Source organism: Ambystoma mexicanum, chromosome 3q (assembly GCF_040938575.1).
Source record: "Ambystoma mexicanum isolate Mex_15411 chromosome 3q, UKY_AmexF1_1, whole genome shotgun sequence".
NCBI classification, from domain to species: Eukaryota; Metazoa; Chordata; class Amphibia; order Caudata; family Ambystomatidae; genus Ambystoma; species Ambystoma mexicanum.
Window position 1 is genome coordinate 327,631,944 of NC_090926.1, and position 25,881 is coordinate 327,657,824.

A 25,881-nucleotide genomic window follows, 5' to 3' on the forward strand; every position below is an offset into this window, starting at 1 on the left:
CGACCAAGGTGAGGGCTGTGAGAAACTGGCCACAACCCACGATGGTGAAGGATTTACAAAGCTTCATTGGATTTGCAAATTCTTATCGTAAATTAATAGCAACATTTTTCACAAATTGTCTCTCCAATTACTAAGCTATTGAAGAAGGGAGTTAAGTTCGAGTGGAGTGTGGAAGCAGAGAAGTCGTTTCAGTTCCTGAAAGAAAAATTTGTGACATGACCAATTTTATTGCATCCTGATGTGGAGCAACCTTTTTTCCTGGAAGCTGATGCTTCAGATTGTGCAATGGGGGCTGTGTTGTCCCAACGTCATCGAGTCACTGGACCGCTTCATCCGGTAGCATTCTTTTGAAAAAGATTTTCTCCTGTGGAACGGAATTACACAATTTCTGATCGAAAGTTGTTAGCCATCAAGGCAGCTTTCACTGAGTGGAGACATTATCTGTTAGGTACCAGACATCGAGTCACAGTGTTGACCGATCATAGGAACTTGACCTTTTTTCGGACTTTGACCCCGAGGCAGTTACGTTGGTCATTGTTTTTCCACGGAATATGATTTTGTCATCTTATTTGAAACAGGGTGTCAGAATGGAAAGGCTGATGCATCGTCTCGATGTATTCCTGGAAGTGTGAAAAGTGCGCGCCGATGCCTTTCCTTGCGGAAACATTCTTTTGTCATTGGAAAGATATAAAAGGTTCTGGATTTTCGTGACGCAATACAGCAATTGTGGTCCGAAGACAGGATTTTGAAGTGGGTGGCTGAAGACCCTGAACGTCAAATCAAGGAGGGATTACCGTTTGTGGGATCCAGATTATATTTACCATCGGAGGAATTACGTATGCAAGCACTGAAGGATTGTCATGATTCACCGTTGGCTGGGCATCCTGGAGTTAAGCAGACACTTGATCTATTATTGAGAGAGTTTTGGTGGGAGGAGATGTGGGAAGACGCTGAGAGCTATCTAAGAACCTGTAGATCTGTATTCATTTTAAATTAGACCATCAGAAGGCGGCAGGATTGTTGGTGCCTCTTCCAATTCCACCTCGCCCTTGGCATACTGTATCAATGGATTACATAGTGGATTTGCCGTCTGATAAGGGTTGTTCTACTATTCTTGTGGTGTTGGATGTTTTTTCTAAAGCAGGGCATTTTATTCCCATCAAGGGAGCAGCTACTGCTACTTTATTAGCTCAGGCGTTTCTGCAAAATGTAGTGAAGTTATATGGGTTGCCTAGTCAAGTTATTTCGGATCGGGGGAGTCAAATTTGTTTCGAAGTTTTGGCAAGCATTTTGCATAGAAATGAAAATTGATATTAATTTAACCACCAGTTATCATCCCGAGGGAAATGGTCAAACTGAGAGGGTCAATCAAGAGTTAGAGAAGTATATGCAATGTTATCTGGGTGCTGATCAGGGGTAGTTGGAGTGACTTTGGTTAGCGGAATTCTGCTATAATTCAGCAAAGAATAAAAACTTCAATGTCTCAATTTTGTGTCAATCAGGGGTTCCATCCACGGTTCTTAAGAGGAGTTGTGTTGGAGGAAGTGGAGGTGCCAGATGTGGAGGTTGTGATTGGAGGCTATGGTACAACATTTAAGGCGGGCAGTTCTAGCCTTGGAACAGAGCATGTTCATTGATGAGAAGTTTGCAGACAGGAGGCAGAGTCCGATTATAAGGTTGGAGAGCATGCGTGTATGGTTGTCTACTAAGAATTTGGCATTGAAGGGGAGGAGTACGTTTAGTCCACGTTATATTGGGCCATTTGAGGTGGAGTAGGTCTATTCCCCCGTCTCTGTGAAATTGAAATTGCCACCAGGATTAAAGATTCATCCGACTTTCCATGTACATTTATTAAAGCTTTGTAGTAAAGAGACCAGAATTTGTGAGGCCCCAGGTCCAGTGTTTTCGGATGAGAATGAGTAGGAGGTTCAAGCTATATTGGATTCTAGAGTAGTTCGGGGTCAACTTCAGTACTTGGTGGATTGGAAGGTTTATGGACCAGAGGTGACATCATGGGAGAAAGTGGGAAATGTTTATGCCCCAAGGATGGTTAGAAGGTTTCATCGGTTACATCCCGAAAAGGTTGGCCCTGCGACAGGGCATTACGGTGGGGGGAATGTCAGGATTCCTGGGTGCATTATAAGGTATTCCCATAGGGGCATTCACTGTAAAGGTCCATTTAGGAGTTCATTCACAGGTACAAGTCTCAAACACTTTAGTTGGAGGAGGTTCAAGTGTGGGTGTTTGTAGGTGGTAGTAATTTGTATGGGCAAGAAGATACGGTAAGAGTGGGTAGGGAGATGAGTAAAATGTAATTGCTTTTGTTGTGATTGCTTTTAGGTTTTCACAGCAACACTCGAGTGACTTAAACTCCTCCAAGTTTTCCCAGTCCGGGAAGAAAGCAGAAGCAGTGGGAGCAGTGAAGATCTGCGTTTGTTATTTTATCCCAATTCCCTTTGGGTTTGCCAGCCAGGTAGTTATATCAGCTAAGGACTATTGGACAGGCAGACTTGGGGTGGGGGGGTATCTGGTGGGCCAGCATCACCCCCGCAGGAAGCAACTAACTGGCCCAGACAGTAGTTTGCACATTGATAGAGCGTCATAGCGACAAAGGGTGGTATTGGGCAGTGAGAAAGTTGAACCAACGTGTTTGGAGTGGGTGAGATGAGCACAGTGTTGCATTTGGCTAAGAGAGACAGTTTGGTGCGTGACCCACTGGGGGGTACGGAGCGGCCAATGGACACCGCGGGGTCTTATGTCCCATAGACTGCTAGTGCGGCAGGTTGGGCAGGCTCCGGCACTATTTGCTGAATCCTAGTGATGAGGTTGTGTGTTATGGTGAAGACGTGAGAGCCGGGTTGGCCACTAGAAGTCAGCGGCACAGTACAATGATGGGGGGGTCCCCAGGAGTGCGGTGACCACGAGTCTTACGGTGCAGGAGCCTCAGGCGGGGAAAAGATGGCAATGGAATTGCGATAAGGGCAGGAGCGCTCACCTGGATGTAGTTTTTGAGACTCCGAGGCAAAAAGAGCCTTTTTCCTCTGCCTTCTTCCGAGGGCTGGCTTCTGCTTGTCGGCGGAAAAGATTGGATGAGATAAAGGCTCAGTTGCCAGGCAACAAAGCAAAAGCTTCGCTGTGGGGCCTTTTACTCTTGGGTGCGGGGTACACTACCAGTACAAAGTCCTTCCCTTCGGACTGAGGTTAGGTCTGTGGGATATTACAACAGTATAGAGGAAATGGGACCCAAGAGTAAGAGGCACACTGAATATCCCCACCCCACATAATAGTTTCGAACTTACACCAGATTACAATGTCGAAGTCTTCATATGCTGAGGTCAGGAACTCGTGCAGATATGGACGCATTAACTCCACTCCTGTTTCAGCACATGAACGATGATCTAAAAGGAGGCACAGAAATAAGATTGGATATCCAAGATGTTCCTCGCTTCAAGAAATTGCGCGATTGTTCCTAGAAGGTCAGAATTACATGGAGTGATACAAGATTTGGGGAAAGCAGTAAAGGGTGAGGAGAACAGTAAAAACTAAGGTGCAGGGGGCAGCATGGGTGAATCAGTGCCTTGGAAGGAAAACAGTGGACGGGGGGGGGGGGTGGAGAGGTGAAAGAAGCAAGGAAACTATGAACAAAAAATAGACATGCAAACCATTAGGAGGAAATGAAAAAGAGCAAAGAATACAGACAGAGGAGAATCTGCTATTAATGGTGCGGGCAATTGGGGGGGCAGAGGGAGTGAAAAGCATGGATAACAGGCACTCACCAAATAAGGTGTAATCCACGTCCAGTACCAACAACTTCTTGCCCTCTCTTGGTGCATTCAACACTTCCACCTTGTGATCCTTCACACGACGTGAAATCTTAGCAAGATTCTCTTCTCTGAAACAGATCAAACACTCAATGGAAAGCAGAAAGCACAGACACACAACAACTAGGCTCGGACATACAACACTAACACACACACAGAACTTACAGCCACTTACACACAAATACAGGCATGGAAATTGTGAATGCAAAATTATTTTTTTAAAAAGCGGCCAATCCCAACCAAGATTACAATAAATCAAAGCCATATTCAAAATCTGAACAAATGCAAGAGATACATAGACGGTGTGGAGGATTAGAAGGACACAGAGGCTGTGAATACATTTTAAGCAGGATATTTATTCTAAAGTAAAACAAGACTTAACTATGAGGTGTTGCCAACCTATTTTACGAACTAAGGTGCTCATCAGTCAGGATGAATGTCCCAAAACAAGTCCATCCACTGTCCAACTCAAACCCATCTCACCCTACCACTAATGTAACTACGGACAGGAGAAGGACATTCTTCTCCAGGTTGCTGTGCCATGTCACCGGGTTTTCTATGTTCTTTCGTCTCACTCAATAGACCATACACAAATAGTTTGTTGTTAACTTCTGGATTAAATTCTGTAAACCTTGAAGGGGACTGATCGGTTTCCCCTTCCCTTTTTATGCAAACAATATTACTTTTGTAAGTTCCTTGTCTCCTGGTCAGGTTCTAGCCTTGCTCCCCAGAATGCAGTTTCATGTATGAGCTTTATCTTCCTGGTCTCCTGGGTGTTTTTGCACAAATGTCTATTATATACTCTGTCTGATCTTCAGGACCTGGGTTGACATTTCCCAAGGCAATGACTTTTCAATCCTACTCCTCTTCCACTTTGTGTATTTAACGTAGCTCTGCCTTTCATGAACACTGTTCCCAGTTCTCGGCTTCTTTCCAATACTTTTCTCATTAACAATGTGGTGAGTTTCCTAAGAGTTATGAGTCCCTCTCAACTGTTCTCGAAGGGGCTCAGGGGGTGGGTAGAGACAAGTAGGGGGGAGATGCTGGGGGGAGAGAAAGAATTCAAGTAATTTGAAAGAGATGCCCCCACTCCCTGTACTCCTCTGTACACACCCCCTGAGCTCCTCCTAAAACGGAACCATAGACTCTTTTCCATGCCTGGGCTTCATGTTTCTCCAGTCCACTGTGTGAGATGGTAAGATTTTCCATGCATTTCTCTGCACTTTGTAATGCGATTTTGAGTTGGTGTGGAGGAATTAATGGTCTGTGGTGATAGGTATAATACATCTCTGAGGGACCTCAACACGCGAGATTCACATGCTATGCATAGGCCGACATCTAGTAGAAGCTGCAGAGTATTACAGTTGTTTGCGAAACTCGAAAAAGGGACGTCGACAGGGCGTGCCAGTAATACTATCCCTAGTGACGTCTACTGTACCCATGGTGCTTCGCACATCGAGGTTTCTGATATGAGGTTGCATGAAGTGTAGCGTGAGTACAGGTGTAATAAAGCGGATTATGCATCGAGATAAAGCCCAGAAAACATCAATGCACCTTCAACTCCAAAGGGAGGAAGGGTGGGTGCATGTGAATCTAAGCAGATACAAGCATCAGAAATACGATTACAGGGAATAGCATATCCCTTCTGAGGCTTGTGGAATCTTCTTAGATCACATGCCATGCATAGATTAGCAAGCAGTGTTTGGAGAAGGTGGTGGGTTGTGAGACGGTATAGCGGCAAATGGATGTTTTAGCACCGCTTGTCCAACCTGGGAATCTGCTTTAGAGTGTCAATGCCATAGTGCTGAGTTGAAGTGTGCATAGAGCTCCATGTAGCTGCTTTGCAAATGGCGTCCAGCAGGAGGTTTGTGATAAAAGCCAAGGTAGCTCCTGTACCCCTGGTAGAGTGAGTTCCTGATTTGAAAGGCAGTGTTTTATCCGACAGAGTAGCAGAGCTGTATGCATCAGACTATCCATCAGGAGATGGCGTTTTGGACACAAGATCTCCTTCCCAGCCTGGATCTATGGAGACGGCAGTTGGTCTGTTTTCCTTAGCGGTCTAATCTTGTTTACACTGTAAAGGACCACCCTCCTTACATCTAGTGTATGGAGTTTTTTCTAAGCCGAGCTTGATGGATTTTGGAAGAAAGCTGGTAGTTCGATGGCCAGATTGACATGGCACTTTGAAATGAACTTAGGTGAAAACCTAGGGTGCGTTCTTAATACCAAATTGTCTTTGTGGATAACAAAGAAAGGGTTTTGCACTGACAAAGCTTGCAGTTCACAGACTCTCCTTATGGGAGGTGATAGCCACCAGAAAAGCTGTCTTACATGTGAGGTGTTTAAGGCTGGACTTATGCATGTGCTCAAAGGGAGGCCGGGGGAAGGGAGGAGTCCTATGAACTTTGCAAGTACTACATTTAGGTACCACCCTGGCGGCGGGTTTGAAATAGGAGGGTGGAGTCTTTTTACTCCCTCCATGAATGCCTTAATGACTGGGATTTTCCACCAGGACAGCTTACTCTGAGAAGTGGTGTATGCGGATAGAGCTGCTAGGTGAACTTTGAGTTAAATACTAGCCCTGAGTATAGTAACTGAAGCATGTAATGAAGAATGTGTGATGGAGTACATTCTATTGAGTTTGTTTGTTTTGACTAGCACCAAATTACAAACCTTGTTAAAGTAACAGTGTCTAGTGTTTGGTTTACATGCCTCCTTCAGGATTTTCATACACCTCTGAAGTAAATTTAAATGGCCAAACTTTATGACTTAAGGAGCCACACTGCCAAGTTCATAGACTGAGGTTGAGGGTGTAATGTTGTCCCCCCGTGCTGTGTGAGCAGGTTTAAGGTGCACAGGAGTTTGATTGGGTCACACACCATCAGTTTGCACAGATGTGGATACCATGGTTGTCTCATCCACATAGAAGCAACTAGGATGGTCTTTGGGCATCCTGCTCACCACTTTGCTCATCATGAGTTGGGGGAGGGGGGGTGGAAGCCTAGGTACATTTCCCTGACCAGTTCATCCACAGGGCGTTCCCCTTGTCATGTTCGGGGGAACCTGGATGCGAAGTCTGGGAATTGTTTGTTTTGTCTTGTGGCACCATTGTGTGAAGTTGTAGTCTACGATATCCTTGTCGAGCTGTCACTCGTGCTCTTCTCGTAGAGGATCACTGCTTAGCGAGTCTGCTAGAGAAATGAGTTCCCCCTAGAAAATGTTAGGATGTTAGGGACATGCCCCGCTAGAGAGCCCACTTCCAGATTTTTTTGTGCTGACCTGGACAGAGCGTATGTGGCCCCCTGCTTGTTTATGGAAAAAATAGCAGTGGTGCGGTCTGCAAGTATTTGTACTGTCTGATTTGTCAGGTGTGCTTGGAAGGCTTGTAATGCCTTGAGCACTGCTAGAAGTTCCAGAAGGTTGAAGTGATTCTGGGCTGCGATCGGAGTCCACAGACCATGTGCTGTGAGATGAAGGTAATGGGTCCCCCATGCAGTGAGTGATGCGTCTGTTGGGACAACCGCCGCAAGGTGCCAGGTTCGTGTAAGGGTTTTATCCTTGCAACAGGTTCTCCTTTGTCCACCAGCCAAGAAATATTAGGGTTGGCGAAACGACCACTAGATCATCCCACTGACCGCTTGCCTGAGACCACTGTTTCGCCAATCACTCATGCATTGGGCGCATGCGCAATCGTGCGTGTGGGACCAGGTAAATGCATGATGCCATTATCCCGAGAAGGCGCATTGCGTTGCGTATGGTTATCTGGTGACCGGCTAGATACTGAGGTTTTTGCAGCAGTATGTTTCGTACTCTTTCGTTCGATGGAAAGATTAGACCCTCTTCTGTTCTTATGACAGCTCCTAGGAACTGTTTGGTCTTGTTTGTTGCAAGGCTTGACTTTGTTGTTGATTGAGAAACCCAAGTGAAAAAGTAACAAGCACGTTACTTACCTGTAAATATTCTCCAGGATGGGTCTGGCATGGATTCACATGCTCATGAATATTCCCAGTTGTCAGGCTGGGAATCCTCGGTAAAAAAAGAAAGTTTGTTTAGTTTCTAAAATATTTCTCCTATAAACCAATCACTGAGCTCTGGGTCATACTGCTTCCAGCCAATGACTGTCCTCTACCTAAGCCCCTCCTCAGGCAGCCATCTTCAGATTTGGTAGCATGTAAAGTGGCAGTAGGCCCAAGAGAAGAGCCACAGAGGGGCAGGCGGGAGAGTTTGCATGTGAATCCATGCCAGACATATGCTGGAGAACAGTTGCAGGGAAGTAACTTGTTCCTTCTCCAGCATGGTGTCTGGCGTGGTTTCACATGCTCATGAATAAAGAATACACAGCAGTACATAATTACACAACAACGGGAGGTGGCAAGGCCCAACAGAAGCAATCTCTAACCTCCTCACCAGGCTCACTTCCAAGCGAACAGGTTGTGCAACACTGCTTGGCCGATTCGGGACTCATCTCTGGAATCCCTGTCGACGTAGTAGAATCTAGTGAAGGTGTGCGTAGACCTCCATGTAGTAGTTCTTCCAAACAGGAACACTGTTGTCGCAGCGATCGCTCTGGTGGAATGGGCTCCCGGACAGTCGGCTAGCTGGCCAACCGGTGACAGTGTGTGATACAGCAGAGAGCCACCTTGAAATGGAAGCCTTGGAAAGGGCCTTCCCATGGCCCACAAGGCAAAATTTAACAAAAAGTTGAGAGGTTTTCCGGAAACTCTTCGTGCGGGCCACATAAAACTTCAGCGCTCGTGCCACATCCAGCGAGTGCAAAGTCCTTTCAGCCGGCAACAAAGGCGTCGGAAAAAAACACAGGTAACACCAAGAGCTCGTTGAGATGGAATTCCAACGGAACCTTGGGCATGAAGGAAGGGAGCGTCCCCAGCACAACACTCGTCTCGGGGAAAGACAAGTAAGGCCGCTTGCAGGACAGGGGCTGGATCTCACCTACTCTTCTTGTAGAGGTGATGGCCACGAGGAAAGCGGTCTTCCACAACAGAAACTTGAGAAGAGCTGCATGAATAGGTTCGAATGCCCCCCCCCCATGAGCCTAATCAGCACCATGTTGAGTTCCCACACCAGGGCCGGAGTCTTCACCGGCAGGAACAAGTGGAACAGTCCCTCGATTAACTCCTTGACCGGACGGTGCGACAACAGTGAAGACTGACCCGGTATAGTGGGAGATAGTCACCAGATGTACCTTGATAGAGGCGTGCACAAGCCCTGATTTAGCCAATGACCATAAATACTGAAGTACTTGAGGGGCCGTGACACTCAGAGGGTTGATCTTCTGCGACCGGCACCAAGTACAATTGCATTTGTGTCTATAGCATTTCAAAGTCGACGCCGCCCAGGCCTTTGCGAGTAGCACCCTGCAGTCCGTTGGAAGCTCGTAACCACCAAACTCTAATGCTGCAGGAGCCAGGCCTTCAGGTTCAGAGATCCTGGGTATTGGTGCAGAATTGGGCCTCCTTCCATGGGGAGGAGATCCACGACCAATGTCAGCTTGACTGGAGGGGATGACGATATGTTGAGAAGGTCCGGGTAGCAGATCAGCCTCGGCCACGCTGGTGCAACAAGGATCACCCTGCACTGGTACCATCTGAGTTGGCTGATGACTCGAAGTAGTAGTGGCAACAGAGGGAACTCATACAGAAACAGGCCTTCCTAAGGGAAGAATAATGCGTCCCCCCATGCTCCCCGGCTGGGGGAACCTGCTGGTGAACCACCGGCACTTGGTGTTCATCGCCGTCGCAAACAGAGCGATCTGGGGACTGCCCCATTTGAGGAAAAGGTGGACTACTTGATCCTGCTTAAGCTCACACTCGTGGCAAGAGCGCAGCTCCCTGCTGACAGTTGGCGACTGTGTTCTTTACTCCTGCCAAGTGAAACGGAATGAGGAACATCCCCTGGGCAACGGCCCAGTGCCACAAGTCCTGCACCTCTTTGGATAGCGCTGGGGTTATGTGCCCCCCTGCTTCCGGATGTAAAATATTGTGGTGGTATTGTCCGTGAAGACCGTCACCACTCTGCCCTTGAAGGATGGCAGAAATGACCCGAGGGCCCAAAACACCGCCCGTAGTCCGAGTACATTAATGTGTAGCTTCTTCACTTCCGGCAGCCACAGATCTCTGGCGTGAAGACATCTGATGTGGGCTCCCCATCCTTCCAGGGAAGCGTCCGTCACGACTGTCTCCTGGTAAGGGGGCTCTGGAAGTCTGTGCCTCCAGCGATGTTGGAGCGCACGCCCCACCACCTTGTGGCTCGACGAAACTCATCGAGCAGAATTCGGTCCTGGAAGCCTGCGGACACCTGGCCCCAACAGGCATCGAGGAACTCCTGGAGTGGACGCATCTGCAATCTGCAGAGCCGAATCAGGAATATGCAGGACGACATCATACTGAGTAGCGACTCGATAGTCCTCACCGTGGCAATCTTCAGTGGCAACAGCCGTTGCACTTTGCCCAAGATGGCCGCTACCCTGTCCTCTGCTGGTGAACATGGCGTCCTGCGTTGGAGTCAAGCAGGACTTTGCATAATTCACTGAGAACCCCAGGTCCGTCAGCAGTTGGACGGCCCTCGCCATGTGATCGACGGCGATGTCCCCTGACCTGGATGAGCCAGTCGTCCAGGTAAGGATACACATGAATCCCCTGTATTCGTAGCTGGGCCACCACCCGAGCCAGGCACGTGAAGACTCTGGGTGCTGACGTCAGTCTGAAGGTGAAAGCCTTGAACTGTAATGCTTCCCTTGTACGACGAAGCGCAGGAACTTGCAATGCTTTTCGTGTATGGGGATGTGGAAGTACGCGTTCTCTAGATCCGACGATGACAGAAAGTCTCCATCCTCCAGCTGGCCGAGCACGTGCTGCAGCGGGACCATTTTGAACTTCTGGGACTTAATGTAGTTGAGTCGTAGGTCGAGAATGGGCCTCCAGCCCCCGGTTTTTTTTCTTACGAGAAAGTATCTCGAGTAAACTGTAGTCCTGCAGTCGCTTTGGGACCAGCTCTATCGCCCCTTTTCTTAACATGGCCCGAACTTCCAGCAGCAGCTGAGGGATGTGTTTGTCGTGCCACCGGTGGCATTCGTGGACACTTTTGTTGAAACTCCAAGGTGTGTCCGTGGGCGAGAGCATTCAGCACCCAACGGTGGAGATGGTCTTCCACATGCTGACGAAGTTCGCCAGCCGGCCTCCCACCAGGGTGCATGGGTGGGGGCCCAACGTCTTGGCCGCTTCAGTCCTGCTTGGAGGTCGGCGCACCACCCTGGGGGCCTTGACAAGGATGGCGGCCACCTTCGAAGGCCTTGGAGTGACCCCGGATGCCTCCCTGGGTCGAAAAAACCCTCCGGTTACCACCTTTCGGCATCCTCTTACCACCAACCCGGTAAGAGGATGCCGAAACCCTTCAAAGACCTGCTATACTTCCCTCCTGAGGAATGAAAGGACGGCCATTGTTGCAGAGTGCTGAAGGCACGGGCCATCTCTGTGTCGGTCTTGATGGCCTGAAGGGATTACTCGACTGCCTACCCGAAAAGGTTGTCTCCGTCGAACGGCATGTCCGGACCTCCTGTCTAAACTTGGTGGCCTTGAGCCAGCCACGACGGCAAAGGCAAACCCTGTTTCCCATCTGGCGGAACACAGTGTCCGCAATGTCCAGGGACACCATGATGGTGTGGTCCGACGCAACCTCCCCTTCCTGGAGGATCTCCAAAGCCTCAACCCGTTTGTCATCGGGAGGAAATCCAGGAGTGGGGCCATCTTGTACCAAAGCTCCCGGTTGCATCTGGCCACGATCACTAAGGCGTTGGTTGCCTTGGCCGTTGTCGCCCAGTAGATGACCTTTCTACTCATGGAATCCAATGTCTTCCCCTCATTGTCAGGAGGTGCAGATGAAGATGACAAACTCTGCGATTTCTTCCTGGCAGCCACTGAGACCACGGAGTCCGGCAACGGCTTAAGACTGCAGACTCTAGCATCTCTTTTCAAGTTGGCCTTTCTGAGCTGGGGCTGAGGCGGGGTTTCTCAGCAGAGCCAGCCCTTCATCCCAGACATCATCCAGGAGCGGGACCGACAGGATGGTCTTCCTCTTCGTCTCCCGAAACTGGTACAGGAAGCAATCCTCTTCCGGGGTGAGTTGGAAAAGCTCTTACGCACAGGCGATCATGGAATGGAAGGATCCCACTTCGTCCGGTGGAGAAGCTCTTGGCGGCATTGATGCAGGGTCTCCCATCCCTGCATCGTTGTCCGTTATAGTCGTCTCCTTCCCGCCAAGGGAGTGGGGGGGGGGCAGCAACAGTTGGAATGGAGCTGTAGGATGTCTCATCTTCTTCGCCGCTGGTTGCCCAGGTGTCAAAGGAGTCACCGCTGGTGGTGCTGCCGACATCCTCCTCTGAATCTCCGACACCAGTGTGTGGAGGGTCGGGAGGATATCCTGCAATAGGTCTCTGGGACGCACCTTGGGGACAGGGTCGTTGGGCCCTGCACCCATGTCATCCCCATCGACGGTGTCACCGTCACCTCTGGTGGGCATCTCCCCGACGTTCCCATCGTCGTCGTCACCACTCTGGATGGTGTGGACGGAAAGCATCTCCTCGGACGAAGAAATGTCAGTTCCTTGGAATTCTTCTCTGCCCCTCTCGCCCCATCTTCCGGTCCTGAGGGGTCGGTCGCGGGCTAAGGTCTGGCATCCTCTTCTCCAGAATCTTTCTAGCTGCTTGGACAAAGCTTCCCCCGCCTTGGAGGAAGAGCCACTCTGGCTGCCACCGGGGCACCCTGGACTGGGTCATTCCCTTTCACCTTTGAAAGGGAGGCCACCACCAACTCAATCGAGGAAGGCGATTTGGCCTGGACCACACCTGTGCCTTCACGGGCAGGTCGGACAGCTTGTCCTGCTTGGCCGCCTCCTTCACGGGTAGGTCGGACACCTTGCCCTGCTTGGCCTTCTCCAGTGTCTCCCGCAGCTTACCTGGGGTAGCTGACTTTCTCTTGGATGAAGAGCTGGCGACCGCAACAAAAGTGGACTTGCGGTGCTTGGCCTTGTTTTGGGCCCCCACGGATGGAGCGCCCTCAAAAGGACTTAGGAGCCTGCTCAGGTTGGCTGGATCCGGAAGAGGCATGACCCAGTAAACCACCTGGGGTAGAGGCCCTGGTCTTGAGCCACACCGTCAACCGGACGTGTCGATCCTTCATCGTGCGCTTGAAGAAGCCATGGCAGATCTCACAATCTTTTTCCTTATTCATCGGGTGTAGACATTACAGGCACTGAGCATCCTTGTCGTCCGTGAAAACATTCCGCCATCCGCAGCTGGTGCACAGCTTGAAGAGGGAAGCTCTGTCATTCTCCCCCGATATGATCCGGCACGGTGTAGGCATGATGAACTTCTGGAAGCTTCCGAGAAGAAACACTTGACGATTTCTGCCCTTGAAGGGCATTGAAAGATGCCGAAAAACGGGTCCCCGTTAAATCGGAAGGATAAGCGATGGGAGCACACAGGCTTGATTAAACCAGAAAACAGTTTTCCTACAAAAACGCAAAAAAATGCAGAAAGCTCGAAGAGCGAAACGCAAGACTCCAACCCTTGAACATGCAGTAAAAATCTGAAGATGGCTGCCCGAGGAGGGGCTTGGGTAGAAGGCAGTCCTTGGCTGGGCGCAGTATGACCCAGAGTTCAGCGATTGGTTTATAGGCGAAAGACAGTTTGGAAACAAAACGTTTTTTTCTTTTACCGGGGATTCCCATCCCGACGAGGAGGAATATTCATGAGCATGTGAATCCATGCCAGATCCCATGCTGGAAAAATGTATTGATCTTTGGGTATTTTGCTTACAAATTTGGGGGGGGGCGGGGGTCTCGCCTGTAATCAGCCAATCATCCACGTAAGGGTACACCGGGATTGACTCCCTGCATAGATCGCAGCCAACACCGCCAGTGTACCCTTCTAGCAGAGGCTATGCGGAAGGGTAGCACCTTGAATTGGTAGTGCTGGTTCGCTATTTTTGACAAGAAATCTTCAGTGCGCTGGAAACATTGAAATATAAAAGTAAGCATCTTTCATATCCAAGATTGACATGTAATGCTCCGCTTTAGCAGTGGGATTACTTCCTGTAGCTTTGTCATGCAGAATTTCTGTGGCTTGACATAGGTGTTTGCAGGGCGCAGATCTAAGACAATGCACATTGTGAGGTCTTTTTTTTGGCACAAGGAAGTACATTGAATAAATACCCTGGTTTACCTGGTTCGCAGGGACGATTTCTACGGCATCCTTTAAGAGTGGCACCTCTTCCAACAGGATACATTCTTCCTGGGAGGTGTTCCTTTGTCTTGGTGGTTGGTTGGTCGGTTGCTGTATCAGTTCTATGCAATAACTGCCTGCTACGGTCGAAAGTACCCACTTGTCCAAGGTGATTTCCCTCCCATATGTGGGTAAAATATGAAATGCTGACTCCTACTGGAGTAGCATGGGAGGGAACCTGTAGCGGGTGGTCATTGCTTGGGGGGTGTTGAGCCACCTCTGGAGGAGCACCTACCCCTACTGCGAGACCTTATTTGGCCTCTTTGAAACCTGTGTCCCTGAGATGAACCCCAGGATGATTTTGAACCCTGGTTGTAACCAGATGCTTGTTGAGATTTTTGTCCTCTAAAATGACAACAATGATAGTCCCCTCTTTGGAGGGTTTATTGGTGAGCTGCACCAATGATTTTAGGGTGATGCATTCTTTTGCACTCTTTAGAGTGTCTTCTACCACTTTACCAAACAACATGTTGGGCTCTATGGGCATAGTAAGAAGGGTAGAAGTCAGACTGGCGTAGCCACGTTTGACGTTCATCAACGTGCCCTCTGCATCCTCAAAAATAACTTAGATGCAACAGACCAGCAGGAAGAAGAATAGCAGTTTGCCATTTGTTCACCCTCTGCAGTGCAGAGCGACAGTTGTGTCTTAAGGGGTTCTGGACCTGAAGATATGTGCTCTGCCCTCTCATCCCACTTGTGACAGTTGTAACCAGCTAATAAAATCGTGTTATTAGCAATTCTAGCCTGGTAAACTGCCGAAGAGGCTACTTTTCTTCCAAAAGTGTAAATCTTTTTACTCTCCTTATCGGGAGGGGCTTCGGAAGAGGCCAGGGGTGTTCCTGCTCTCTTTCTAGTAGTGGTCACCATTAAGGAAGTCAGGTTTTAACTGTCCCCTGATGTAAAGGGGTCTGAGGGTGCTGGCCGGAATACTTTCTGAATGCGTGGGTTGACTGCCCATGTTAGATTAGGAGTAATCAGAGGGTGCGATGAGTCTCTGTACCAATTGAAGTAGGGGGATAAATTGGGTAACTGACTGTTACCAGTATGTCCTCAACAAAGTCCTTATCTTGTGTCACTTGTGTATCTATGATTTTGAAATGCTCTGCCACCTTTAGGAGCAGGTCATTATGTCATTATACTGCATTTTGTTAACCACTGGTGAGTCCGCCACCAGTGAACCTGAGTGATCTGGCGACTGGATGACGTAGACATCCTTGTCATCATCATAGAATTGATCGACATCACCCATGTCCTCTTGGTCATCTGGGTCTGTGCAAGGTCCAGTGTCTTGCATGGTGTAACAATAAGCATGTTGCCCTACATCCTGCTGCGAGATACAAGCTTGTGTGACGTCTGTGTGGCCTCTTTTGGTGGAAGGCTGGTTAACTGCTGTAGTAGTTACTGGCCCGCTCTGTGGGGAACCCTGAAGGTTTTGCAAGACCTTGCGGTGGTCATCGAAGAAATTAGCTATGGAGGACATACGCCTCACAACTATCAATCTGTTCTGCTGTCCATTGAGATGAATTTGGGATTACTTGGGGAACAGGGGCAGGGGGGCTGGGTGTTGGTTCTGATGCTGGGGTCTTCTGGTGTATAGCCCCCAAACTGGTGCCCTCTCCCTGGGATCTAGCCCCAAAATAGAGCCCTCTCCCTGTGTTTTAGAAGGCTTATGATTTTTCGACATCCAACTTTTTAACAGTGCGTCTGGGATGTGTTTTTAATGAGCTTGGTGTAGTCTTTGAAGAGGCCTTTGATGGTCAGCATGCAGGGGGGTCATCGATGTGTCTTTTGATGCCTGAACATCGGTGTGTGAGGATTTCGTAGTTTTAGACAGTGTCAGAAACTGACTTGCTTGCCTGTTTCGGGGCCTGTCATTTGGCGACAGTGAACGCTATGGCCCAGAAGACAGGGAACTTTTGGACCTCCCCCTTGATGCCCCGTGTGGCTTTCCAGTGGGCATCGAGGTCGACTTTTGGCCGTGGGAGGTGTGCTTTGTGTGGTGCGACTTGGTCTTGGTAGTACCGCCAGGTGTCAACCCCGTAGCAGAACTGCCGGCCTAACCTGTTGGGGTCGGGGGCTTGCACGCGGGAATCTGACAGATCCCAATTGCCCTTGGCATCACTGCAGACATTGATGCTGCCGTCGCTGGAGGCTCCCTCGACCTGCATGGCGTGGTGGGCCCAACATTTTGTTTTATCGCTTGAACGGTTTGCATGAATTGCACTGCCCTTCGGCATGATCCCTTGGGAGACAGATGGCACACCCAGTGCAAGTCTTTCCAAGGGAAGTTTTGATTATATGAGGGGCAAAACTTAAAGGGTGTATTCTCCATAATATATGGGGAAGGCAACCTGGTTGTTAATGTTAAAGGATATATGTCCCGCGCACCATCGGAGTGGTCAACTGGCGCATCTGAAAAAGAAGAAGAAAAAAAAAAAGGTGGTGGTTGGTGAAGTTAGTGGGAGCGAGCGGGAACAGTGCAAAAGAGCAGTGATGTGCTGTTGGCACCTTCAGCTCAGTTAACATTTTACTGAGATTGGGGTGCTTTACTGTTCGGTAGCCGCCGTGTGCTGTTGTGCAAAGCTATGTGTGGTTTGTTTTGTTGTTGCGGTGTAGTGCAGTTTGTTGTGCTTTGGGGTTGCGGTTGTGTTTGGTTAGAGTTTGAGAGGTGTATGCAGAGGGGTGAGATTGTTAGTGTGTAGGTTGTTGGCCTCGCTACATAGAGGTGATGTGTGCTAAATGTCCACGTTCTGCCTAGGTGTGGCTTGTGAATATCTCTGCATTTCTATCTAAATCCGGCCTTGGCTAATATTCACAGTCCAGTCCATATATGACGCATGCCCAACATTCACTTGTATCCAGATGTGGCACTGGCCTACCTTCAAGCCTGTCTAGATGTGGATCAAGCTAGCATACAGGATTATATCTAAATACAGCATTGTTATATTCCTAGTGCAGTCTAAATGTGGCAATGGCTAATATTCGCTATGCTATCTAGATGTGATACTGGCCAGCATTCATAATCCTCTCGATGTGGCGCAGGTTAATGTTCACAATTTTTTCCAAGTGTGGCATTTGCTAACATTCACGTTTCTATCTAAGAGTTCTAACTAAATGTGGTATATGTCATCATTCACAATTTTGTCTGGGTCCGGCACAGTTTAACGTCCACAATTCTGTCTCAATGTAGTACTCGCTAATATTCATAATTCTATCTAGGTATGGCACTTGGTAACCTTTGTGGAGTGGGTGAGGTCGTTGGATAGTTTAGGAAATGCATCCCAATTTCTGTCCTCATGGGGTTGTCGCTTGTGTTTTGTTCCACCTGGCGTCGTCTCTCTTGTTGTAGGAGTTTCCCTTAGTCTGTTTTGGGTGTTGCCTATGTCATCATATATTTTGTCAATCTGTTCTTTGTGTTTCCTGTTTGATTGTTTAGTTGTTTCAATTTGGTTCCGAGGTGTTGAAGAGCCAGGTTTTTAGTAGTTTTCTAAATTGTAGGTGGTCTTTGGTATTTGATTTCTTTCGGGATGTTGTTCGAGGTTTTTGCAGCCAGGTGGGAGAAGGAGGAACCCCTTTGTTTATTCTTGACGTATGGTTTTGGTTGCAGACGGATTTCATTGCTTGATCTGAGGAGTCTCGTTGGATTGTAGATTGTCATTTTCTTTTGTAGGAACTCAGCTCCTTGTCCGCTGATTGCCCTGCTTGTTAAGCACATTGTTTTGAAAGTGATACCATGTTGGAGTGGGAGCCAATGTAGTATAGTTTAGTGCTGGATTGATAGTTTAAGGAAGTCTCTGGCTGCTGCATTTTGGATGCGTAGTTTCTTCAGGAGGTATTCTGGCATCCCGAGGTAGAGGCTGTTTGCGTAGTCGATTCTTGTCATGATGAGGGAAACGATTGTAAGTGTTTTGTGGGTGAAGGAGATGAACAGTAGGATTCTTGTTGTGTGAAGGAGATAAACGCAATAATCAAGAAATGCTTCTATTTGTGGTTCTAAGGTACTACCTTAGATGGTGTGGCCGCGGTTCCCATTTCCGTCAGCCAGAGAATGTAGGTGTGATTCTCTTGGTTTTTGTATACAATCATGATTTCTGTCCTCCCTGGGTTGATTTTCAAGTTGTTGGTGCTCATCCAGTCAATTTTATTAGGGTTCAGTGATCGGCTCGAGTACCTTTGGTTTTGTAGATTTGAGTGTCGTCTGCATAGTTTTAGCATGGCATTTTGTATTTTTTTAATATCCTTATTACTGGAGTCTGGTAGGTGTTGAAGTATAATGAGGATCCCTTTGGTACTCCACAGTAATTAACTCGTGGAGTAGATTTGAAGGGTTTTATCCATGCGGTTTCTGTTCTGTCTGCTAGGAATGATTTAATCCAGAGTAGTGCCATGTCCGTTAGACATATATCTTCCAATCTTTTGGTTAGGGTGTCATGGCTTAATGTGTCAAAGGCTGCGGAGAGGTCGAGCAGAATCAGCAGAGGTTGTGTTGGAGTCTGCGTTTGTTTTTAGGTCTTCCCAGATGGATAGTGCCAATTCTGTTCCTCTTGCGGGTCTGAAACAGACTTGTGCTTGGTCTAGCAGGTGGTGTTTTTCTACATGTTCTTGGGTTAATTTGTATACGTACGTTTCTAGGAGTTTTGCCAGGTAGGGAATGTTTGAGATCTGTCTGTAGTTGGTGAGGTTTTCCAACACGTTACTTGTGTTTTTTAAAAGCTGTTTAATGTATGCTGATTTGAAGGATCGTCGTACGGTTATTGTTGTGAAAGATTTAGGAGGTTTCTGTAGTATTCTGATGGCGTTCCTTGTGCGAGGATTGATTTGTAGATGTCAGGGGGGGCAGTGATCCATGGGTGATCCCGCTTTCTTGCTGTGTTTTACCAGCTCGACGAATGCCTCTGCTGATATTTCAGGAAAGTTTGAGCTGTGGCTCCTCGTCAGGTCCGGTTAGTTAAGTGTTCAGGTTGGTTGGTGTGCTTTGTACGATTTGTCGGATGTCGTCGATTTTGTTCTTGAAATGGTCTGCCAAGTCGTTGCATAGTTTCTTTGAGGGGGTTGGGGTGTTGTCGCAACCAGGTGGGTTTCTCATTTCTTTTATGGTGTTGAACATTTCTTTTTGTGTGTTGGCGGCATTGGTGATTCAGTCATCATAATGCCTTCTCTTTGCCTTTTGAATTTCCTTCTTGTATGATCAGATTTCTTTCTGAAACTGGGTTTTCTTGTCTTGTTGTATTCTTTCCTCCATTCCAATTCCAGCTTCTAGATCTTTTTCATGCTGCTTAGTAGTGGGGAGAACTATTTTGCCATCGCACTTTTTCTTGAGGGGGTAAATGGTTTATCCGGGGCGATGTTTTCAATTGTATCCATTTGTGGAGTAGCTCCACTTTCCCGTCTAGGTCTGCCAGCTCCAGTTCTGTTGTTGAAGGTTTGGTCATCTCTAGTTGTTCCATTAGGTTGCTTGCTTTGACGGCTTTCCAGTTTCTTTTTGTGGTAGTTGTGAGCTTGAGGGGCTGGATACGGAGTTCTTTTGGTAGTATGATCACGAATGTGATGAGGAGATGGTCGCTCCAAATTATTTGTATTGGTGGTGCTGTGGTGATGTTTTTTCTTGGTGAAGATTGCGTCAAGGGTGTGTCCTGCTTGGTAAAATAAGTGGGTGGAGAAGCGAATTAATTCTCTTAATGAGAATAAAGAATGAACCACCTCCCACTCTCCCTACAGCTTTCCGAGACAGTGGCAAAGGTTCACAGACGAGTTGTTGTAGTTGTCGACAATGGTAATTCGTCCTTGATCCCATCGCTGAGGATCTTGCGGTAGACTGAAGGACAGAACGAATATTGTACGTTTAATTTTTCGAAGTAATCACTATAGCCAAGAAGGAACTCTGCAATATGCCACCTATTATGATGGTGGAAAAAAAACAATCTAAAGGACCTCGAAGCATGAAGCACCATGGGTACAGTAGACGTCACACAAGGGATAGTATTACTGCCATGCCCGGTCAACGTCCCTTTTCAAGTTTCAAAAACAACAACTATAATACTCTGCAGATTCCATTGGATGTCGGCCTATGCATAGAATGTGATCTAAGCGGATTCCACAAGACTCAGAAATATATATATGTTCCCAGCGTAAAATATGCTGTTCTAGCACATCTTAAAGGTTAATATCGGTCGGTAATTCATGGGGTCACTTCTGGCCCCCTTAAATATCAGAATTACTACTGATCGCTTCCAGGAAGGGGGCGTAGGTCCCTGTGACTTATTAATGGTCATTGAAAAGGCTAAAAGTACAGATGGAATGAGAGGTATGCGTGATATAAGAGCAGTGTCTAAGTTGCATCGATTGCACAGGCCTCTTTGATGTGTTATTGCAGTCAACCTTGTTCCATTGCAGAGTCCCTGTGATGGCATAAGATTGCTTGTTAGCATAATTACAGCACCTACTTTCAGTTCTAGCTTGTGAGGAGGCATTCTTCCTAAAGTGTTTTGCTCTTTAAAGACTTTAAAGTTGAGCCAGTAATTAAATGTTCATTGACACTGGAACCGCTCTGCCCCGTGTGAAGAGAAGTAGGGGTGAATATACATGTATATCTCATTTGAAAGTGAATAATACTGCGTCTCTCCTGATGGGGTCACCAAATCTACCCAACAGCCATCTCCTCCTATGCGATCCTTCCTCATGGTGTCCAGTCATTAGTTCGAAAACAAAAGGATCGCATGCAATACATTCGAGTCAAAAGGACCGGAAAAAAAAGACCGAATGCATTTTTTTTTGGGGGAATTTTTTGGGGGGGTTTTTGTATAGGTAAAATTAATGGTTTTTGGCCAAAACACTGGTGTGTTTTGGGAGGGGGTAGGGTGGGGGTTTCCGCCAAATAAAAAGCGGTCTTTTTTTTCCTCGTTCCTTTTGACTCTAATGTATTGCATTCGATCCTTTTGTTTTCAAATCTTTAACCTACAACCTTCCTCATAATACCACCCACAGGATCAGGTAGCAGCTGCTGTCCCCTGGCCACATAGGAGAAGATCTCTGGCCAGGGATCAGTAATGACTCCACAGGATTCATCAAAGTGGATGTTCCTTATTATGTGCTTTGTATGTGTAGCTTTTTAAGCAACCTGCAGCCCTCCTGAGATGGTAGCCTTTGACTACCCCTAGGTGAGTAAGACATTAAAATAGAAGGACCTGCAACCTAAGTGTGGATCTATCTTTCATTGCTCTACCTAAAGGACTTAGGAAATTCCTAACACTTATAAAAACCCTACTTCAATCCTGGGACAAAATAACTGAAAGAGGACAATCTTTCTAGCACTCAAAGGTTGCAGACACATGAATCCTGCATTTACACAGGCATACAAACATATAGACAAAAATTGGATGCGTACACACACACCAAGTCCGTATTGCAACGAATCGACGGAATTTGTCCCTTCTCAGCAAGATGGAGCCCCCCCACAAACCCTTTGTGAGATTAGGGAGGTGAGCCTTCACCCTCCCTAGGGGTCAAAGCAAGTGGGGGACCTCAACGGGAGAGACTCCCCCTTTGGGGACAAAGACTCCCGTTCCTGTGAGGAACTCCCTTCACCAGTAAGCCTAATGGCATCTAACAAAGACTGCGCTGAATAAGGATATTCTTCATGAGAAAAAGAAAACATCTTTTTAATGAAAGTGGACCAATCCACCGAAACGAGTAGACCGAGAAGAAAATAAATGTCATAAGGAACAGGAACGAGTATGGGAGGAGAGAGAGCAGTATGTCTCCACGCAGGGGGCGGGGGAACTACCCTATGGACGTAAGCCTATCAAGAGGCAGAGCCATCATGGGACAAAGAACCTACAAAATCCAAAACTGCTGTCAGGCAAGTGATGAACGTTGAACTGTCAGCATACTGAAAACCTGGAGAGAAGAGTAATCAGTGGTGGTATGACCCTGGAGAGACAGCGCTGCAGACATCACGGCTTCCTGGTGAGATACTGAAGAGAATAGAAGCAGTGCGAGGACCACAGGCAGGGGACGCCCAGAATACTGGCTCGCAGGTATATCGTAGAATAGGAACTGCTGCCAGACACGCAAGAGTCCCAGGACCATTTCCAAAGAAGAGTGACGGTAACTAAGGACTGGGGAGGCACAGAAGAATAACAGTGAAAGTAATACGGAACAAAACTTGTCCCAGTACAAAAGTAGTTCCTGTATGTGAACTGATAAAATGAGTACAATTTTTCATAATGATTAATGAAGCAGAATTGATACAAAAGTATTACCATTGTCAAAAGGTGAAGAGTAATAATTTATGGAAATGAACAAGTGTATTCCCAGGAGGGATAGAAAGTAGAAACAGTACGTTGACTGAATGTGAACTTTGATAAAATAAAGGAGGCGAGAAAAACGTTCCCATAGAGGAACCCAAATGAAAGTGAGAAACCTTACAAATGTGAATGCAAGAGCGAGAGTGAACTTCAAAGTAGGGGACAAACCATGGAATAGAATTTCTATCTGGGAAAGAAAAGGAAGCCTGCGAGATAGCCAAAGCAAAGGGGTGTGAAATAAAGAAAACAGAATAGCAAAAGTTAAAGGCATACATAGCAAAGACAACCAAACAATTTGAACACAGTAAAGGTTTGCCTAAAGTGGGATTTAAACGGTCTACAGTGAGAAAAGAACTGTTGGGACAGATAAAAAGAAGCGTCAAAGAGAAGAACATATATCAAGAGAACCAGTGCTGGAAACACAAGCAGGAGAAGGGAATCATTCTCCTGCCTTCATTTTTTTAAGATGAGAGATAGGGTCAGGTAGCATTAGTTTGGACGGTAGACTGATTCTTGTTGGACATTGAGAAACAGACTGACGAGCACCTTCGTTATTCTTTAGGTAGGCAACGCCCCATAGCTATAGGGATAGCTAGGCTTTTCTGACTATTATTTTAAAAAACGTGCACAAAATGTTGTTTTAGAGTCAGCGTCCTCCTTCTGACCCATCACATATGGGATGTGTGCCCACTGATAAAAGTTGGAGGACTGTGCTATTCACTAAACTAAGTCCCAAGGCTGAAGCCCCTACAGTAGCTGCAGCCAATTCCATAGGATTCAACCTGCACAGTATTGCTGAGATTGTAATACCCGCTGGTGAGGGACACCTAATCCATACAGGGCCGATACTAACCCCTCCCCAAGGAACCTTTATTAGATTAGCATCCAAATCAGGCTTTGCTTGGAGACCCATGTTGGGTGTTATGGCGGGAATCAAAGATTCAGATTTCAGGGGAGATGTTAAAGTACTCTTACACAATTGATGGGGAGAATTCTCAAATTGTACCGATTCCTCCCACCTTAGAGCCCTCCAGCTTTTTTGCTAAACTTGGGACTTTGAACTTTTCAATTCTGTTTGTTTTCTGTGTTCATTTCTTTGGTTATGGAGTTTTGGACGACTCCATAGGCGGCATCATTTCATATGCGTCACACGGCACCCTCAGTGCAGTAGCACAGGGAAACCTTTTCAGGCTTTCCCAAGGTTTAAATACATTCTCTGGGATAAACTACTGTTTCCCAGAGTAAGTAAAGTGAAATTGACTTTACTAGTCTTCTTAAATTCCTAGACCCAGCACACCCTATCTTACTATAGAGTGCTGGAGGGGTTACCTAGTATCCCATGTGTCTAGAAACTCATGTAGCAGTCAAATGTTACCCTTTCCCCCTCGAAATGGCTGGTGACAGTGGTTTTACAACAAACTACCATGATTTTTCCCCACCGCGAACACCGGTAGCGTTAAATCGCGGAAACCATGTTTTTCAAGATGGCGTCTGAGCCCCCTTTGTTTAAACAGGTCCCGGTGGTCTTTTTTCACCATTTCTTTTTGGTAAGGTCCTTCTAGAGTTTATGTGCGCCAAACCGGGTTTGGTCCCTTTGTTCCTTCGCCTTTGGCGGGTTTCAGGATTGAAGACAGCCTCTGGCGTCTGAGTGTCTGGGGTGGGCAGGAAGTGAGGGAGGTGCCTGAAACTCCCTGTGATTAGTCTTCTAAACCTTGGCCACCCAAATGCACTTTGGCGTGATTGGCTAGCTGACTGTACGGACAGCCACGCTGCTGGGTGAGTGACAGCTAGGCTGGAATGAATGGGAATGAACTGCATAAAAGGCGAGTCTCTTGGCTTGGAAGGCAGAGTCGACCACTGGAACGAAAGAACCAAAGACTAGCTTAAAGAGGACGGCTGCTGCAACTCCTGGACCATTGGTTTGCCCGGTGAAGCCCTGCTACAGGTCTGAGTCACTAAGTTCATCTCGACAGAGAAGCCCTGCAGGACGATTTCTCCATTTGAGTTGGTGGGACCAATTAACTCGACACTAAGCCACCTGGATACCATTGTCGGAGCTGGTTGTATTTTCTTCAGAGTGCTGCAGGAAACCGAATAACCAGGGAGATGGACACCAGTTTGTGTGCTTTACTACAGCTACCAGAATCGAAGACTTGCCAGCTTTGCTAATCGAAGAATTGCCAGTTGCCAGTTTTGCGACCAGTCCCAGTGCATGAGTCCCCAGACGTCCTCCCTCTTGTCTCCATGACTGAGGCTCAGGGACAGCAAGATCTGCAGGAACTGCCAGGAACTGCCAGGAACAGACTTTCAGCTGCACCTTTTTCTTCATTTGTAAGGTGCTGTGATTCGAGAGTACTTACCTCTCGTGGTGAAAGTGCTTGAAACTTTCCCAACTTGCAGGCCTAATCAGCTTGTGACCCAACATATGATTCTTTCTTTTACAAACTATCTGAGAACTTTGGAAAATACTTTTCCGTTTAACTACCAGAACTGCTTTATCCTATACAAGACTTTAGCCCATTGACTTTGGCCTGACTTATTGCATTGAATTAACTTTGCACGGTCTAAGAGTAACTGTATTCTTTTTATTAACCTATGCCTTTTTTCTCCTACTTCAAAGTACTCTGAATGGCATTTTGCTCCTCCTTCAATACCTCAGAAACGTACAGTGTAAAGTACTGAAGTATATTTGTGTGTAATACAGATTGCCACCTTCTAGTGAACGTTTTATAACTGTCTGCAAAATAAATTAATATGCGTTTTACCAAGAAACCGAGTGTAAGAGTTTATTTGAATACTTGTGACTGTAGACCTCTGTGTAACATTACAACTCACGTTCCCCTCTCGAAATAAGCCTGGCTGCTCAGCAACGCTACCAAAACTGTGTAGTACAGATTTATACCAAAGGATGGTTTGCTTACACCTGTAGTCCTAGTTGTGTGTAGTGGTCCCAAAGGGTACTGCATACAAACACTGCCTAGCACCAATAGTGAAAATAATCCCTATACTGTTAAGGAGGGAGAAAGGGTGGCCAAAGGGATCCTTGAAAAACCATTGTTCCAACACCACAAGAGGTAGAGGATCACACAAACGGATAGAGGTTCAAAACGGTTTATAAAAGCAGATCTAAAAAAAGAAAAGTCCTGAAGAAACAGAGGAGGTTGCTCCCTTAACAGATCTAGCTTTTGGCTCAGAGAAATAATTACGTTCTTTCAGAGGCATTTGGAAGAGTGACCACCGAACAGACTAGACGTAATCAACCCAGTCCCTCCTTCTTAAAAAAGGGTCTATTGTATCGGGGGGATACAACGCCTGGAGGGGTGTATCGAACCTAACTAGTGACCCCTCAGTCATCTGTGAATAGTACGAGAGCTTGCCCACTCATTTAACAGCAGCTCATCAGGGGGCAAGAAAGATTAAGACTCAAATAATACTGAGATTTTATTGGCCTGGGATG

General features: G+C 47.1%; 1 protein-coding gene across 3 annotated transcripts in view; it reads right to left on the minus strand.

Moving 5' to 3' along the window:
- The window catches only part of UBLCP1 (ubiquitin like domain containing CTD phosphatase 1), a 453,130-nt gene that overhangs the window by 315,133 nt on the left and 112,116 nt on the right, over positions 1–25,881 (minus strand). For all 3 annotated transcript variants that reach the window (XM_069653914.1, XM_069653915.1, XM_069653916.1), the window contains exons 5-6: positions 3,777–3,892; positions 3,300–3,398 (exon numbers count right to left, since the gene is read on the minus strand). In XM_069653914.1, the coding sequence (XP_069510015.1) occupies positions 3,300–3,398; positions 3,777–3,892 (215 nt within the window). The remainder of the gene's footprint in view (positions 1–3,299; positions 3,399–3,776; positions 3,893–25,881) is intronic.